The sequence below is a fragment of the Sapajus apella genome, unplaced genomic scaffold (genome assembly GCF_009761245.1).
Source record: "Sapajus apella isolate SASKATOON/1434 unplaced genomic scaffold, GSC_monkey_1.0 scaffold16, whole genome shotgun sequence".
NCBI classification, from domain to species: domain Eukaryota; kingdom Metazoa; phylum Chordata; class Mammalia; order Primates; family Cebidae; genus Sapajus; species Sapajus apella.
In genome coordinates, this window is record NW_022436956.1 from 30,795,741 (window position 1) to 30,814,648 (window position 18,908).

Below are 18,908 nucleotides of genomic sequence, written 5' to 3' on the forward strand. Positions count from 1 at the left end.
AAGCAGATATTTTTCTAAGATCTCAGTAGTATGGCAAATAACCAACTCCTTCTTCCCCAAATCTTTATAAAGAGTAAGGTTTTTGTATTACTACTGAGATCTTAGAAAAATATCTGCTGGAGAATTCTAAATAAATGTCCGATGTTTAATCAGCCTTGCTCATGAGTTTCTTAATGGTAGGCCCTAGACTGAGCACAGGTGGATGTTGTTTTTGGAAAGCTAATGTGAGCTAGTGGAAGACTAATTCTCAGTAGGAACATGTGTTAACCAAAAGTTCCTTAATGAAGACCATCCTATTAATAGTCCCAGGAGGACTTCAGTTCATTGATTGCAAGCTTCAGTGCGTTAGCAAACACTAGGGAGAAAAAGCTGAAAAAGCTTACATGCTGATTTTTAAACTAACATTGTTAGAGTATAATTTTCACCTTTATCAGTTCACATGGTGAGACTCCAACCCTGTACTTTTTAAGTTAGGAGATAATTCATGGAATATTATCTAATTCAATTCAATTTAATCCCAGTTGTGTATTTTAGGGTCTATTGTACAAATTGACCTATTCATTTTTAAATCAGGGACTTCCTGCCCTAATCTCTTTTCTATTCTCCATCTTTCTCATTTCTTTTTTGCTACTACAACAAAACGCTGCACAATGTCTCACCAATTAAAGTACTGTTTTGCATCCTAGGACACTTTTCTATGTTTTGATTATTTGAGGAAGAGTGCAGAAATTATATGAGGTGATTGAATAACAATAATGTATTTGCAAGACAAAGGACTGATTTTGATTCATCTTGCTATTCTAAATTAAATGGCCACGTAGGATGAGAATCTATGGAATCTAGTCAGTCACTGATTTTGTACATTGCTTAATAAATCCAAGAGCAGCCCCCAGATATAACAGCAAACTCTTTTACTTTCATTCCAGCATTTTTCTTCTTTCCTTTCAGAGTCACAACTTTTTAAAGTATGGTAGGGCCCAGCTATGGTGCTGCTGGTAGGTTGTTTAATGGAAATAGGACAGAGTAAGAAGTAGTCATTTCAGAATTAATATCTAAACCAGATGGTAAGCCGAATCATTTCAATGCAGCTCTTCCAAAAATAATACCTTAATGTTTATGCTAAATGTGTTCTCACAAATGTAGGGTTACATAAATATGTATTCCCTGGCTACATAAATATGAATTCCTTTTTTATTATTATACTTGAAGTTCTGGGATATAAGTGCAGAATGTGCAGGTTTGTTACATAGGTATACATGTGCCATGGTGGTTTGCTGCAGCCATCAACCTGTCATCTACATTAAGTATTTCTCCTAATGCTATCCCTCACATGGCCCCCCACTCCCAGACAGGCCCCAGTGTGTGATGTTCTCCTCCCTGAGTCCATGTGTTCTCATTGTTCAACACCCACTTGTGGGTAAGAACATTCGGTGTTTGGTTTTCTGTTCCTGTGTTAGTTAGCTGAGAATGATGATTTCCAGATTCATCCATGTTCCTGCAAAGGACAGGAACTTATCCTTTTTATGGCTGCATAGTATTCCATGGTGTATATGTGCCACATTTTCTTTATCCAGTCTATCATTGATGGACATTTGGGTTGGTTCCAAGTCTTTGCTATTGTGAAAAGTGCTGCAATAAACATGTGTGCATGTGTCTTTATAGTAGAATGATTATGGGTATATACCCAGTAATGGGATTGCTGGGCCAAACGGTATTTCTGGTTCTAGATCCTTGAGGAATTGCCAAACTGTCTTCCACAATGGTTGAACTAATTTATACTCGGACCAACAGTGTAATAGCATTCTTGTATGTATTTCTTAGAAATGAATTATTTGGGTATTTTAAAATTTCATTTCTGGTAAAACTGCCTTTTATTTGTTACCTCTAAATCTCTTTCAGGTTTGTAATAATAATTTTCATTATTATAATATGCATAAATAATACGCATTATTTTGTAGTAATTCATCCATATATATTTTTAAAAGATATATTTTGAGTGTCTCAGATTCCCAGACTGGCAAAGTACTGGGGTTACATTGATTAACAAGACATAGTTAAACTCCCGTAGGAATTTAATTTTCCCCAATATGATTCTTTTTACTTTCCTTTGAAATTTTAAAGAAATTATACAGCACCTTTGAGTGTCTTCAGTTTTTATGTCTTATATCTACATAGACTCAAGAAGAAGTCTTAGTTTTAAAGAGAGCAAAAGGTAGAAAACCTTTTTTCTATATTAAAACATTTATTTCAATTTCTTCATAATGTTTTCAACACAAAATATTGTGCTAAGTGGATAATTATGTGTCTGGGGTACTTTTCTAGTTGATGAGAAATAGAGATTTTTTTTCCAAATAATATGGATTAGAATAACTTTTTGTATTACCCATTTGTATTCTTTTTTCAGATGATAGCCTACAACTATATATAATATCTATTATATATAGTATTAATATAATAGAATGTTACATATAATTACCAAAAGTGTCTGACCACTTACACATTGAAGATTTGAGATTCGAGATTTTATTTTCTGAGCATTGTTTAATCTTACCTATTAACCATAGTCAAACCACTGGCATTTCTGTCCCCTTGGAGGAAAACTATTGAGGTATCATTTCATTTTAGACCTGGAAGGAATCTGAAGTGCCACATTATTCAGCCCCCTCATGTATTAGGTTGGGAAACAGAAGCCAGAGGGATGACATGGCGTGAATAATGCTGCTGTCTGAAATACGGGGGAAGAGTTACTAGGACTAGAAAGAGGTAGAGCTGAATTCAAGACTCAGCTCTTAGATATGTAAAGCTTCCATTCTTTGGGCTTGCATTAAATCACTTTAACTTCTCTATGTTGCTTTTGTTACCTGTTAAAGTAACAGCAAAACAAATATTATAAAAAACAGAATGAAAATATAATATTTGCTTTCTATTTTGTCAACTTATTTTTATGATGGACTTGCAAAATGGGTGTTTATAAACTGAGCTGCATCCCACACAAACTTAGGTTACTATGGTTGTTTAGCAACAGAAGTGGGACTGTATAGTTTACATATCATTCAACTACATTCCGGGCAAACATTGTTGCTATGACATAGGATTATGAAACAGCACTTTTATTAGTGATACTTTGTAAAAAAAAAAAAAAAAAAAAAAGTCTTTTTGCAAGTTTGGAATTTTCTGATTCTTATTTGCTTTTGGCTTGTAGCTGAAAAGGGTTTGTGACTATCAGTCATGGTATTGGTTCCTGGCTGTCTTGGGACAAGGGACAAATGGGCATGTCTGTAGTGTTCCACTGAGTTTGTGTGAGATGGCACAGCCTGCAACTATATCACTGTTTGATCTAAATTTTAATTTTTACTTCAACAACTATTTTCCTTTTGCATCTTTCGTTGTCATTTATAATCTTATGAGAAGAAAAAACATTGCCATTATTCATAGTTTCATTTCTCCTTAAGCATTATTGTAGATGATGTTGGATTATCACATACATTTATTGGGGCCAGGGGTGAGTTCTTCATGAAAAGGGAAAGCTGACTAAGGGGTGAGACTGTCAAAGGGAGTCAAAGGCGCCAAGCGCTGTAGCCTCTTGCTCTAGGACATTGTATGCCGGAAATGATGTCCTAGAGGAGGTTCCAAGGTCAGAAATAGACAAGTGAGTCTGAGACAGTGAAATGGGATACTTCCCTGATCCCCCTCATAGGACATGCAACAGGAGTGTGGCTCCTTTTGTTTGGCTGTCATGCACACTCAAACCCCTTACAGGATGGGGAGCATACAGATGAGACCCCTGGGCTCCAGCCCCATGGCAACGTCTAGGGGTGTGTATCTGCAACTCCCAAAGTCCAAATGAGCACGTGATACAGTGTGCTCTTTTAGCCTTGCTATCCACAGACAGCTTAAGTGTCAAACAGCTCCATGCCCTCTTGGTACCCAGGTCCTTGTTTGGCATTCAGGAAGAATCATGTTGCATATGGACTTGAAGGATGAATGCTGGGGTTTTATTGAATAGTGGAGATAGCTCTCACCAGGATGGCTAGGGAACTGGAAGGGGGATGGAGGGGGAATATGCTCTTCCCTGGGGTTTGGCTGTCCAGCAGATGGTTTCCTCTCTAGCTGTCCCCAGCCGAACTCCTCTCAATGCTCAGATGATCATTCTCTTCTCTCTGCCATGCCATTCAGCCATTCTTCTGCATTTCTGTTCATTTCCTCCTCATCTGCTTCTGAAGCCTGGGGGTCTGGGGTTTTCATGGGTATGGAATAGGGTGGGGTGGCAGGCCCAAAGCAACTTTTGGGCACAAAAACAGGAATGGCTGTTCCCATTTAGGGCTGCGGACTTCCAGCCTTGAGGGTGGGACCTTTGCTGGGGAACCACCCTCTTCCACCCAGTATTTCCCTGTCTCCTCTCCATATCAACAAGTCATCAATCAAGGACACAAGATGAAAAATCAGGCTTGAGTTACAGAGTCAAAGCAAGGAGGTAGCAGGAAAGTCAGGAACAAGAAGCAAAATAGAAAGCGTGACATGGTCAGTGGTTCTCAAATCTTAGGGTGCATCAGAATCACCTGGGAGGCTTATTAATATATATAGTGCTTGGCTCCATGCTCAGCATTCCTGCTTCAGTAGGTCTGGAGTAGGGCCTGAGAATATGCATTTCTAACAGGCTCCTAGGTGATGTTAATGATGATGGTCTGAAGACCACACGTAGCAAACCATTGGTCTAGATGGAGTTCAGAGATAAGTGATAGTGCCTACAGTGACTTTCATGAGCTCCTGGGATATTTGGTTGGGTGAGCTGTTTGTTAAAATTGGGAATAAAATTGAAAATTATATAACATTTTAGCTTTTTAAAAATTTTAATTGGCTATCTTTAAGTCAAATGCATAGCTCAGAGTTTATGAGGATGTGTACCTTTTTCTGTATTAAAATGTAAAATAAAGCTATATTCCTGTTATATAAACATACATAAAAATTATTTCCTCTGTGAAAGGTGATTTTTTTTCCCTATTTTTATAGTTTAACAGCTAGTACAGTGTTCTGGTTAAGCATGTGTGCTCTGAAAATAGACTAAGGTCACATCTTCATTCCACCACGAGCTTTGTGGCTGAGGTCACACGTTTCTTAAATTCTCAGAACTTCCTTTGTAAAGTAGGGATATTACCAATGGCGTAGGGTTGTGGTAAGGATTAAATGAAGTAATGGCTTTAAACCACTTATTGGAGTACCTGGCAATAGTAATTGCTCCAGAAATGTTAGCTGTTATTGGAACACCAAAGTAAATGCCTTTATTTAGGAATGTGACTTTGTATACAATACTTTGGTAGTTATCTCAAGTTTAACCTGATAGGTTGTTCTTTGTATCTATAGTTCATTATAACTCGTCTGCTAAGAATAGCCCTGAGTTGGCATAAAGTTTATATGTAAATAATATGATTTAGAAGTGGATTACAAAGAATCAAATTTGCCTCAAGCAAATTTCAGACTAAGAAGGAAGAACACTTTCTCTAGCACAGTGATTAGAAACATCTACTCTGGAACCAGATTGCCTGGCTTGTATTCTGACTCTACTTTTCACTAGCTCTGTGACCTTGAGCAAGTTACTAGACCTCTCTGTTCCCCAGAATCTTCATTTGTCAAATGGTGGTAATGAGCTGGGCACAATGGCTCATGCCTGTAATCCCAGCACTTTGGGAGGCCAAGGCAGGCAGAGCACTTTATATCAGAAGTTCAAGACCAGCCTGGTCAACATAGTGAAACTCTGTCCCTACTAAAAATACAAAAATTAGCTGGGTATGGTGGTGCATGCCTATAATCCCAGCTACTTGGGAGGCTGAGGCAGCAGAATTGCTTGAACCCAGGAGGCAGAGGTTGCAGTGAGCTGAGATTACACCACTGCACTCCAGCCTGGGCAACATAATGAGACACTGTCTCCAGAAACAAAACAAAACAAAAAAAAAAACGGTGGTAATAACGCCTATTTCAAAGTGGTTATAAATATATATGGGCACATGTATACACACAAGGGATCACCTATATAAACTGATTAGACACTACTAATGAAGTATGTAAATTGCTTAGAAGAATGCCAGGCACAAAATAAGCATGATTAGCAGTATTTGCTGTTGTTCATATTTTGTTTGTTTGGATGTATCTTTGGCAGAATTTTTTAAGGAAAAATAATCTGAAATACTGTTATTTTTCCCCTATAGTTGAATATACTACAGCATAGGTCTGTGACAAATTTGCAAAATTGAAAATAAATATAGTCATACCTCAGTATTAATGAGGGATTTGTTCCAGAACCCCCTCCCACTCCACATACTATAAAGATACCAAAACCTCTTATACAAAATGATGTGCTATTCGCATATAACCTAGGCACATCCTCTTTTATAGCTTAAAATCACCTCTAGAGACAATGTAAATGTTGTTATACTGTATTGTTTAGGGAATAATGCCAAGAAAAAAAGTCTGTATGCGTTCAGCCCAGACACAAGCACCCTTTTTTAAAATAAATATTCTAAATTTGAGGTTTATGAATCCATGGATGTGGAACCCATGGATATGGAGGGCTGACTGTACTGTCTTAATCAAACTACGTAAGAAGAAAAGCTCCTCTCCCCACCCCTTCTACACTTTCATAAAAATGTAATTGGCATTCATTGATAACCAGAGTTAATACCTTTAAGACAGTATAGACTTTAATGATGTTTTAGAAAAAAAAAAAGAGGCCCCTTTCATACTTACAAAATTTCTAAAAGTGTGCTATTAAAGGATGTCATTGACTTTATTATTGCCAAGTTCTGTTGTATTTTCTCTACCTCTTGTCCCCTGGTCTTGCTCTTGGATGTGATTTTATTGAACATCCTGTCCTTGAAATTGTCCCTTTTCTGGGCAGCATGACTTATACACAGCTTCCTTCTCAGCTATTGCTCGAGACAGACACTTCTTCTGTCACCTGCCACTCCCAGGGTATGTCTGCCAGCACCAAGCTTCACCTGTTCTTCTTAGGACACTTCTTCAGGGGGATCACTGATTCCCAGGACCTCCTTTCCCCTCTCTAAGCTGAGGCCTTGTGTCTGATCTGTTCTCCCAGCTAGCTCTGTAACCCCTAACGCTTGCTACATTTCCACTTGAATTACTCATCACCACTTCAAAACCAAACTTACATTTCTCTAAAATGTTTTCCCTGGCCGCATCCCTGAGCATCAGTAATACCACACTGAGCCCAGGCTCTAGGGTTAGCATTGCTGCTGCTCCCGCTGACCCACACTTTTACATTCCTTTCTGAAAGGTCTTTTCTATTTTTCCCCCAAAGTGGCATCACTGTCACCTGCCCTTCTGGAGTAGGACCTTGTTAGCCTCACCTCTAGTTCCTAGGAGGCCTTGATGCTGCAGGCACTCTCCCTCCAGTTTGTCTATTGTAGCACCAACAGGCTAATCTTCTTTTTAACTATTCACCCACACTAGGGCTGTTCTGTTGTACACATGTCAAGTGCAGATGTTTCTGTCTGGCTTTCAAATATTTCCATAGTTTCTTTAAAGCTTGTAGCCCTTAGGTCTCACTTGAGCCAACCTGGACTCTGCTCTGGGCAGGCCTCTTGCAAGGATCCTATGAACACACCTTGAATTCTCCACTTAGCCCTTGCTACCCCCTTGGCCTTTGAGCAACCACAGCATTTACACTCAGCACTTAATATTCCCTTTTGCCTGTTTACATTTGTGCAGTATTCATCAACTTTGTTTTCCAGATGTACAAAGATAAGAACCATTCTTTAAACATTTTAAAATTATATTCTAATCTAACATAGCAGCTGAAACTATAAAGAAAGAATATATAATACGCATGAAAGAAACCAAAGAGAAAATATGCTGCTTGATTCCCTTATACAAATGAGGAATCTAAATACCTGAGTTAGATATTTTTTAATATAATAGTTATATATTTAGACTTATGGTTACCTTCTATGCATGGCAAATCATGGCGGCTTGCCATTTATATTATTGGCATAATGTTTTATTTTGGAATACATTTGCTTTTGATTAAAATATTAATTTAGAAGGTAATGAATAAATTAATTCATAGCACTAGAGGTATGAAAATATGGCAAAAGTTGTGAGAGTAATACACGATAGAAATCTTGAAAATACTATAAAACAATATGGCTAATCTGTGCTTAATAAGTAATTGTTGATTGACTAATAGCTCAAATCAGTCAATCTAGAAAACCGCCTTCAGACCTGTATTAGCCATTTTTCACATTGCTATAAAGAACTACCTGAGACTGGGCAACTTATTAAGAACAGAGGTTTAACTAACTCACACTTTCATATGGCTTGGGAAGCCTTGGGAAACTGCCAATCACAGGAGAAGGCGAAGCAGAAGCAAGGCCCCTTTTACATGCAGCAGGAGGCAGGGGTTGCAGGGGACCACCACACTTTTAAGCCATCAGATTTCATGAAAACTTGCTCATTCTCATGAGAATAGCATTGGGGAACCACTCCCATGATCCAGTAATCTCCCACCAGGTCCCTCCCCTGACCTGTGAGGATTATAATTAGAGATGAGATTTGGGTGCGGACACAGAGCCAAACCATATCAAGACACATTTCCTAAAAGCCCTGTATGACAAAATGGGCAGACACCAATTTTCACAGCTAAACTTTAAGCATAAGATCAAGGGAAGAGAAAAGACTCAACGGGCAGAAATGATTTTTGGCTTCTCAGGAGTTGCCTGCTTATTGGAAGCAGTGCCATGACTGTAGGCCACTGCCTCTATCTGGACACAGGGAGTGGGGATATCCCTCAACTACCCATTGCTTTTCCTAGGACTCTCTCTCGCACACAAAGTCTAGCTGGACAAGCTGCAACACATTAACATTAAATGAGTCCCAAAACGTTTAAATTTCCACATGCAAAATCATTTGCAAAAGAGACTTGTACTTCGCATGCCAATTCTTATCCTCTTTCTCTTATTTTTGGAAGCTCTAACAGCTACCTTCAGAAACCCTACCTTATAGTGGTTTCCTCCAGCAAGCTTAGTTCCCTGACCGGGCTTACTGAATTATAGGCCTCAAAGTAAACTCTCTGCAGGAGAACATAAATAGACTGTGGCTGGAGGTCTGTATATGGTGGGGCCTAAAAAGCCAAAATTTGAAATGCAACGAACTATGAATATTGGGAGGGATGAAAAGGGGATCCACTGTATGATGCAATTCTGATAAAACCTACCCAGAGTTAGGCAAAATTTCACAGGTTATAATCACAAGCACCACAATATGAGACTCATTTGAGACACCAGCTGTAAGTTTGGGGACCTCAGATCATTTGCATTTCTGACCAATTGGGTATAAATTTGGGAGTCCATATAAGCCCCCAGGTTTGATATTTGCTAGAACAACTCACAGAACTCAGAAAAACACTATACTTACAATTAAAATTCTGCTATAAAGGATATAAATTAGGACCAGCTAAATAAAGAGGCACATAGGATAAGGTCTGAGAGGGTGCCAAGCATGAAGCTTCTGTGTCCTCAGGACACATCAGCCTCCTGATACATCAATGTATATCCCCATTTAGGAAGCTTACCCAAGTCTTGGTGTCCAGAGGTTTCACTGGAGTTTCATTATGCAGTGATGACTGATGGAGTCATTATCAACATGAGTGAACTCAATCTTCAATCCCTCTTTCATCGCCAGAGGTTGGGGGAGAGATCAGGTTGAATATCATATGGCTCCCCGCCCTAACCCTTAATCACAGGATTGGTCTATCTGGCATGGCTGACCCCCATTCTGAAGCAATCTGTGGGCCCACACTGAGTCACCTCTTTAGCATAAACTCAGATGTGGTCCCAGGGGTCATATCATGGGTGACAAAAACATTTCTATCACGTGAGAAATTCCAAGAGTTTTGAAGCTCTCTTCCAAGAGCCCAGGACAAAAACCAGGTAAATTCTTTTTATCTGAGTAACAATATAGAGAAAATACAATAGGAACTGGACCTATTTTCAGTTATAGAAGAACCAGGACAAAAAAATTATGATTTTTGATGGTGGAAGTATGAACTATTTCAATCCATGATTTTGGTATGATTTTAATCCATACTAAATGAACTGCAGTTCTGAAACAGTTGTTAGTCTTTCCTTAACAAAAATGATATTAAGAGAGCACTCAAAGTACAAAATTAGACATCACGGGTGGATTTGGGAAGAATTTAGGGAGGTGAGGGATACTAGAAGAAAGATGTGTTGTTTGTTTAACCAGAAGTTTACCCATTGGAAAATGTCATTTGAATACAAAATAAATGGTCATTAAATGTCACTAGAGTCTTTTATTTTGTTTTTCACTCATTCATTCATTCAGCAGTCTTTATTGAGTATCTCAGATGCTTGTCACTAGACATAGTTTGCTGCATGATCAGTGTAAGAAAAAAAGTTTATTTGCATTTCATGGAAAAGGAGAAGGATGAACTATTTGAAATTATTTGCTGATTATAATTGCAATCTAAATGAACGTGAACTCTGAGATAGTTGTTAGTTTTTGCTTGTCGAGAAGGATGTTAAGAAATACTTCATACTCCAAGTATGAAGTATTAGGCATGAAGTCTATATTTGTGAGGAATTTGGGTAGGTGAAGAATAATAGTAAAAAAATATGTTGTTTGTTTAACCAGGGACTACCATTTAGTCTTAATAATTTTTAGCAAAATTAAGAAGTGTTTTGAAATGTGATGTGTTGTAAATTGTTCTCTCTTTTTACTTTCCTGTAATTGGAGCAACATACTAATTTCTACAAGTTGTGACTACTAACAGAGAGCAATCACCTCACAGACTTGTACCGAAGAGATGAGACCACCCAGGTGAAAGGAAACGGCTACGTGCAAAGTCCTCGATTCCCGAACAGCTACCCCAGGAACCTGCTCCTGACATGGCGGCTTCACTCTCAGGAGAATACAAGGATACAGCTAGTGTTTGACAATCGGTTTGGATTAGAGGAAGCAGAAAATGATATCTGTAGGTAAGTGGGGAAAAAGAAAACATTTTAGGGTACTATTTCAAGGTGAGAAAAAAAAGATGAATTTAAAGCATTACATCAAACACTCCTTTTGAGCCTTTTAAATGGACCCAGCATGTGTCACTTCTTTTTCAAAAAGCCTTTATGTCAACCCTAATAGAGAAGATAGCATAGACTGCTGCTGCAGAGGGCTGAATACCCTGGCAGGACTCACAGAAACTCACTTGTCAACTGTCAGGACTGCGTGACCTCCAAAGAAGGATGGAATCCGGAGGTCCTGTCCTTTTCCAGGCACAGAACGGCATTTGTGTACAGGTATCTAGCATCCGGGTCACCTGCAGCTGCATCATGTGACCCTGGTCAAAGCCTGCCATAGGCTTAGGGAGCATAAACCCGTGCCCGATCTAGCTGACCCAGGGTTTCGTAACCATAATGAATTATGTCAGCACTGGGAGATGATGGGTGGGGAAACCTCTCAGGGTCTGACCCTGAGTTCATAGAGTGAGGGCTTCATATGTGGGAGAGAAGGAAGAGAAAGCCCATCCCAGATTCCTTGTGCTCCACAAATGGGTCTGTTTCCTGCAGTTTCTGGGTCACAAGCAGGAGATGAAAGCTGTGTCTGATAATCTTCTCCCTTCTTAGCATATTTATCAAAGAAAGCCTGGGCTGTTGTTCTTTCAGTGTCTGCTCACAGCATTTAACTCACTTAATTAGCATGTATAAGACTTGAGGAAGATTTTTTTTTCTTTTTTGTACTTTACTGCACACACTTGTTCTGCATTGCCAATGAACTACTGAACTGCTGAATCCTTTCAGCAGGTTTATTTTTCTTTGAATAATAAAAAGAGGTGCCTCAAATTTGGTTGTCCTCTGTTGCATGTTTATTATGCTGACAGCTTTTATTATGTTGCTATTTTGCTGAGAATAACAGCAGTGACTATTACTTTCTAGGACCACAGATGGTAATGTATGCCAGAAAGCAGAGATGAATACATTTAGGAAGAGCCAGTTAATATTTACAAAGAGGATAAACTAATGCTGATCCGTGCGTCTTTTCAACCTTGAAAAAGAGAGCTAATATTCTGTGCTTTAAAAATCATGAGAAAAAAAAGTGCTATTAAAAGATTATTAAAGGTGATGACATGGAGGGTACCATGATCTGTTTCTGCCCACAAAACACTTCTGATACCAAATTTGTGAGGTCAGGGTTTTTTCCCCACAGCAGTTAATTCTCCAACACCAGCTGGTATTGTCCCATTCAATTCAGTTCTGACACTATCTGGAATCAGTGTCAGATGCCACAAGTTAAGGCTCAGTCCCACAAGACTGCCTCCATGTTCTATGTCTGTTGCAGCTTCCAAGCCTCTCCTACTTCTATCAACCAGCTATAAATAGGGGTTCCCAAACCCCCTTCTTGGGTTGAAAAATTTGCTAGAACAGCTCACAAAACTCAAGGAAATACTTTCCTTTCAATTAGCAGTTTATTATAGAGGATGCAACTCAGGAACAGCCAAATGGAAGAGGTACATGGCAAGATGTGTGTAAAGAATGCCTTCTCTGGGTTTGCAACCTTCCACCTTGATGTGCTCACCAGCCTGGATGGGTATTTATGGATGTCTCATTGTGTAGGCATGATTAATTAAATCATTGGTGATTGAACTCCATTTCCAGGCCCTCTCCCTCCAGAGGTCCACAGGTAGAGCCAAAAGTTACAACTTTCTAATCATGTCTTATCTTTCTGGTGACCAGTCCCCATTCTGAAGCCATCTAGGGGCCTTCCAACAGGTACTTCCAAGAGGCAATGAATTTATTCATTGGGATAAATTCTGGTATGGTTGGAAGGGGGCTTATTATGGATAACAAAAGATGGTCCTCTTACTCTAACACTCAGAAATTCCAAGGATTTTAGGAGCCTTGATAAAAAGACCAAATATATATATTTCTTATTATCACAATATCACTGAAGGGAAGCCAGGTCTCTACTACTGAGCTGGAATTTTGGTCCTAGCAGTGAGTCCTTTTGATATTCTTGAAAATAGGAGAGGAAGACTCAGGATGGTTTCCTTTCTGGACCATTCATCAAATCTAGTTGCTCCTCAAAATTGATGGAAGGAAATAGAAGGATAGAAGGTAGAAAAGAACAGAGAAAGAAGGGAAAGAGACCAGAGACTTGTCTCAGAACCCTCCCTAAGAAATAAAATAGTCCTCTGTTGACTTCAGGTTTAGAGTGAAAGTTACACTGATGTGTTCTTTAAACAAAAGTGACCTATTGTGTTATTAAAAGTTTCCAGTATACTTATGCTTTGTACGGTAAATGTGATTTACACATATTGTATACAAAATGAAATGGAATTGATTTCCTACCATCTGTTCCAAAGCCTCCTTGATGTTTACACTGTAATATTTTATTGCTTGAATAATGATACTTTGTTAGTGCTTTTCACCTTCCAAGCACCATATAAACATTAAGTAATTAATTTACACAGCACCCAAGAGATATGGAGCTGGTAAAATTATATAAGCCTTCTTATTTTATCCATAAGAAAATTGAGGCAATGGACATAAGGGCCTTGTAAATCACTGTTAGAGAAATTTAATCACAATATCATTCTTTTTTACTTTCTCTTTAGATTACCTTGCCCAATCCAGTAGAGATCTGAGGTGCATGAATAAGACCAGGAAAGCCATAATTGGTATCTCTATGTTTTCAGAAATAATGTTTCTTATGATGATTCCTTCTGATGATTGTGACAGAACTCTGTAATATGGCTGTGAGACTTCTGCCACTGTTCCCTATGAATGTCCATCATTTACCTGTGACTTTAGCATCTGACGTCACTGTGGAAAAAGTAGAGTGCAGGAATCAGATACTGATGACCAAAACTGAAAGAAATAGTTCAGCTTATCAAATAGACTCTTCTAACATCTTAGGGGGCTGAAAATAGAATAAATGCTCCCTGTAAGATGTAAGCTGTGTCCTACTATGTAATAGAATGATGTACCACTCTGGAGGTACTTTGAAGACCAAATAGCCACAAGGATAACTAAAGAGGTTGTTGCTGTCCTCTTCAATCCCAGGATTCTCTCTCCACCAATGCCACAGGTGAACCTATGGTCTTAAGCTCATTCACGTGGTGGTTTAACCAGCCCATATTTTTCCAGTATTGGTTAGCAAATATCTCTCCTCAAAGTTACATGCTTTCCCTTACGATAAGTTTCATATTTTGTGATGTGATCCTTCCAAAATATAGTTTCCAAAAAGAGCATATAGCAAATCATGTGTGTATTCATTTATTTTCTGTAATGACATTGCTGATTTTGTAAGCTATGCAGATATAGATCATTTACTTTCTCAAGAAAGCGCCAAATGAATTAAATTAATTCAGAATGGATATTTGTTTCAAAAACTTTATATAGTTAATATATGGGCATATAACTAGAGCTACATCTCCTAAAATATGCCAACAGACTATGCTTACTAGTTTTTCCAAGAAAACTTTCTAAAGCCAGATGCTCAGAAAGTAACCCGTTTTTATTATTGAAGATTTAGAAACAGTCATGGCTAATTGTATGTAAAGGTATTCTCAGAATAGATTACTGAAGTTTTAATTTGCAAACCTAATCCAAAAACCAGCTTTCCTTTAACATTTTTGTACACTATAATTTTCATTTCAGATTATAGTCATGAAAAATCACATATGCTACTTTTAATTTCTCAGTGAAAGTATGAATTTCAAAATCTACTTTAATAAAAACATATTTATTATGTCCAATTGATTCTAGGTATGATTTCGTGGAAGTTGAAGATATATCTGAAACCAGTACCGTTATTAGAGGACGATGGTGTGGGCACAAGGAAGTTCCTCCAAGGATAAAATCAAGAACAAACCAAATTAAAATCACATTCAAGTCCGATGACTACTTTGTGGCTAAACCTGGATTCAAGATTTATTATTCTTTGGTGGTGAGTAGCTTAACCACTTTATGATTAAAAGCAGACACTGGTTTCATGAAGTATAAAGATCAATTTTCTATGATCAGATTTAGTGAGGGTGAGTGAACTTCATTAATTCCTTATGACATGGTTTGTTCTTACCTTATGGTCAAAATGTTAAAGTCATTGTTAGTAAGAAATACCATTTTGGATCTATTAAGTCAACCGTTGGGCCATGCATTTTGAAAGACAGCATAGTAAATAGGAAAAGGTAAATGGTTTAGAGTAAAGCAGATACTACATTGCCTTTTGATTCAACTGAAGCAAGGTAAATGCATAGTCAAATAGAAGGTATGTGAGAATTAAACATGTTTTCAGAATTAAAGCTAAAGAAAATAATTTCCTCTTTTGGTTTGAAAATTTGTCTATAAATTCTATCACAGAAAAAAAAAGTCCTGATAATTTTAATTTCAATTATGACCCAGATTTGGGAAGGGTCTGTGTTATAATCATGGAGCCTCAGGGCTCGCAAGCATCTGCAAAATCAAAAGGTCCAACTCAGGACCCAGGAGTGTGAATCTTGTTGGCTACAATCTTGCTTATTTGCAGTATTTTCTCTACTTAAACACCTCAGCAGCCATTCTCAACTGTAAATGGTTCTGACTGGTAGAAAATATTCAACATTATATTGAGCCAAAATCTACATCGTAGTTAATTTTAGTTGTTGGGTCACATACAATCAATCTTCTTTACTTATTCATACATTAATGAAACAATAGGAAGTTCCTGTTCTTTGTCAGACACTCTGATAGATGTAGTAGATACAAAGGTAAGCAGGACAGACAGGGTCCTTGAACCGTCTGGAGCTTATAGTAAGGTAGAGATGACAAAAAATTAAAAACCTATAACAGACCAAGTGAGGTGGCTCATGCCTGTAATCCCTCCACTTTGGGAGGCTGAGGTGAGAGATCTCTTGAAGTCAGGAATCCGATACCAGCCTGGGCAACAAAGCAAGACCCTGTCTCTACAAAAAAAGTAAAAATTTGCCTGCTGTAGTGGCATGTGCTTATAGTCACAGATACTGGGGATGCTGAGGCAAGAGAATTGTTAAGCTCTGTAGTTTGAAGCCACAGTGAGCCATGACTACACCACTGCAATCTAGTGTAGGTAATAAAGCAAGACTCTATCTCTAAAACCAAACAAACAAACAAAACAGTAACAACTGAGAAGGATGCATAATAAAACACGATAACTGAGTGCTATGGTCAGGTTCACAGAAACATTTGGATAATTTTGTCTATACATTAACATAAATATCGCTGAATCCTTCAGTTACTTGTAGCGTATTGTCTTTTGGGATCAATTTTCACTTTCTTTAAGTTTATCTCTGTCCCTTTTCCAAGTGTGAATGCCAAAAAGTACTATAAATGGCATCAATTTATTGTTTTCTAAATATTTTTCTCTTAAGAATCAAGCTTTTAGAAAAGGAAAAATCTTGCTTTAAAAAATATATAATTGGCTTTTTTTTTTACATTATGGTGAATTATTAAACACTGAGTTAATTCTACATCAGAACATTGTAAATGAAAAAATAGCATGCGGTAACCTTGGTTACAGTTTTAATTTGAAAATAATCCATCAAACGTGATTTACTTTATTGCAAACTCATGCAGTTCTGCTCAGCATTAAAATTGAAGTGTGAACCTTTGGTTTCTACATTTATTTGCCTTTTAATGTGTTCAGTGATGCATCTGTTCTTAATTGTTCATGGACGGAGCAGGCTTGGCATGTTAGAATGGTGATGGATAGGCTTAGAGAAGAATTTTTTTCCTTTAAAATATCAAGCACTATTAGTGCTAATGTTTGGTTATGAGTAAGTTGAATGGTCCATAATTAGAAACACCATAACACCAACATAATACCTTTAAGACATACAACCACTTTTGTAGAAAGCAGTACGAGTATGGGTTTAAGGGAGAATGGATACTTTTGTTTGAGGTGTTTTGGGTTATGATGCAGTCTCATAACTCATTTCTTAGTCAGTTTTAAGTGGAATATTGGGCTGCCTCTACAATTTGGATGTGAACCAGTTTGACATCACTCCCCTGGCTTATTTGCTTCCACCAGTACATTCAATTGTGTGTTTTCTCTTGTTCGAAATGATGTTATTACAACACTTTTCTCTATTTTTCTACTGGCCTGTTGGTCTATGTCCATTGAGAATAGCTCAGACTCTTTCTCCTCCTAATAGGCTTATGGCCTTAAATATGGTCCACTAAAGCCAAAGTGTTTTGGCAGACAAATTTTAAGAGATAGAATGAGCTTAACCTCCAGTTATGTAGAGACTCTAGATTGTGTGGCTTTTTGACAAAACTCTTCTGTTTGCTTCTTGACTCAGTAGGGATAGATTACATATGGCTTGACCACTATGCTGGGAAGATCACTGTACTCATGTTTAAATGTTACTTGGAGAGGCTTTAAAGCAGGGTTTATAAACTTAAGAGACCAGGCTTGAAACTGGAAGTGGGCCTGGTATAAATTAATAGGGAGACAGGGGGATTAAAAATGGCAATCCCTCTTCAAGTGTGTGTAAATAATAAATTTTAGAATGCTAAACACATTTAGGAGCTACAGTTAGCTGTTTTGTAACCCCTACTTTAAGGAATAGTAGGTGCAAGAGAAATATGGGCCTTAAGAATAGTTCATGGCTGGGTGTGGTGGCTAAGACCTATAATTCCAGCATTTTGGGAGGCTGAGGGAGGAGGACTCCTTGAGCCCAGGAGTTTAGTACATCCTTGGAAACAGAGTGGGACTCTGTCTCTACAACCAGTAAAAGAAAAAAAGCCAGGCATGGTGGCACACATCTATAATCTCACCTAATCCAGAGGCTGAAGCTGGAGGATCGTGTGAGCCCATAAGGTCAAAGGCATAGTGAGCTGTGATCCCACCACTGCACTTCAGCCTAGCCTACACGAGAATGAGACCCTGGGGATAAAAAAAAAAAAAAACCCAGCACATGAAGAGTCAAAGTGCTCTTGGAAAATGGTGAGGAGTAGCTGTTAGGATAGGTCATAAGTCAAAATCACTTCCCTTCTCATCTCTACCTCTCTACCTCCATACTCCCATGGAACATCTCTGCTCTTGCACCTCAGTGACTCTCCAGTTATACCTGGAGTTTTTCTGAAGCTTTAAGAAGTAAGTATTTAGGACTGCAAGAGCGTATTTCACTGGAATCACATCCACATGGTTCATGCTCATAATGTTTTTGGAAAAGTGCAATGTATATTTTTAGTCAGGTTTTTACTCTATCAAGCTGTGGAGACTAATGGATAACATCAAGATAACTTATTTTTGGTTGGGAATGATGCTTATATTTCAATTTTGTTTGATGTGTGGAATTCAATCTTCTATCTTCTTTCAGTGCCTATCACAGTGCCCTCCCAGGGTGTGGCAGCATAGCCATAACGGACCATTGCTTTACTGTAAAGCATACCTTAGATTGAAGGCAGGATTCACCAGTAAGGAATGGTACAATATTGAACAGGTTTCTTATCCTTTGGTTTTACATCTTTTAAATGGGGATAATAATTGGAGTTGGTATAAAATTTTAAAATGACAATACTTAGCACAATACCTAGGATGTATTAAGTGGCTCAATAAATGATGACAATGATTCTACCTTTTACCATCACAAATTACGTATATATCAGTATCCTCCAAATACATGGTGATCTTCTTTTTGAAGTTAGGATGTGTATCTCATTCCTATGCATAATTCTGTACAATGCCTTATACATGGCTACACTGTGTGTTTGTTAAAATGACCCTTTCTTGAGAAACTATGATTCATAAAAGTTGACTGCTTTCATTTTCTTGCTCTCCTGCTCAGCCTTCTTTTCTGATTCTACCCTATTAAAAATAACAGATATCTTCAGAAAGCGTAATTAAGCAGAATGGATAACATTGTC

At 38.0% G+C, this 18,908-nt stretch overlaps 1 protein-coding gene across 2 annotated transcripts in view; it reads left to right on the plus strand.

Moving 5' to 3' along the window:
• PDGFD (platelet derived growth factor D) overlaps positions 1 to 18,908 on the plus strand; it is a 243,543-nt gene that overhangs the window by 145,585 nt on the left and 79,050 nt on the right. The window contains exons 2-3 of one of the 2 annotated variants that reach the window (XM_032285737.1): positions 10,805 to 11,009; positions 14,790 to 14,970. In XM_032285737.1, coding sequence (XP_032141628.1) covers positions 10,805 to 11,009; positions 14,790 to 14,970 — 386 coding nt within the window. The remainder of the gene's footprint in view (positions 1 to 10,804; positions 11,010 to 14,789; positions 14,971 to 18,908) is intronic. The other variant, XM_032285738.1, reaches the window with a different exon arrangement.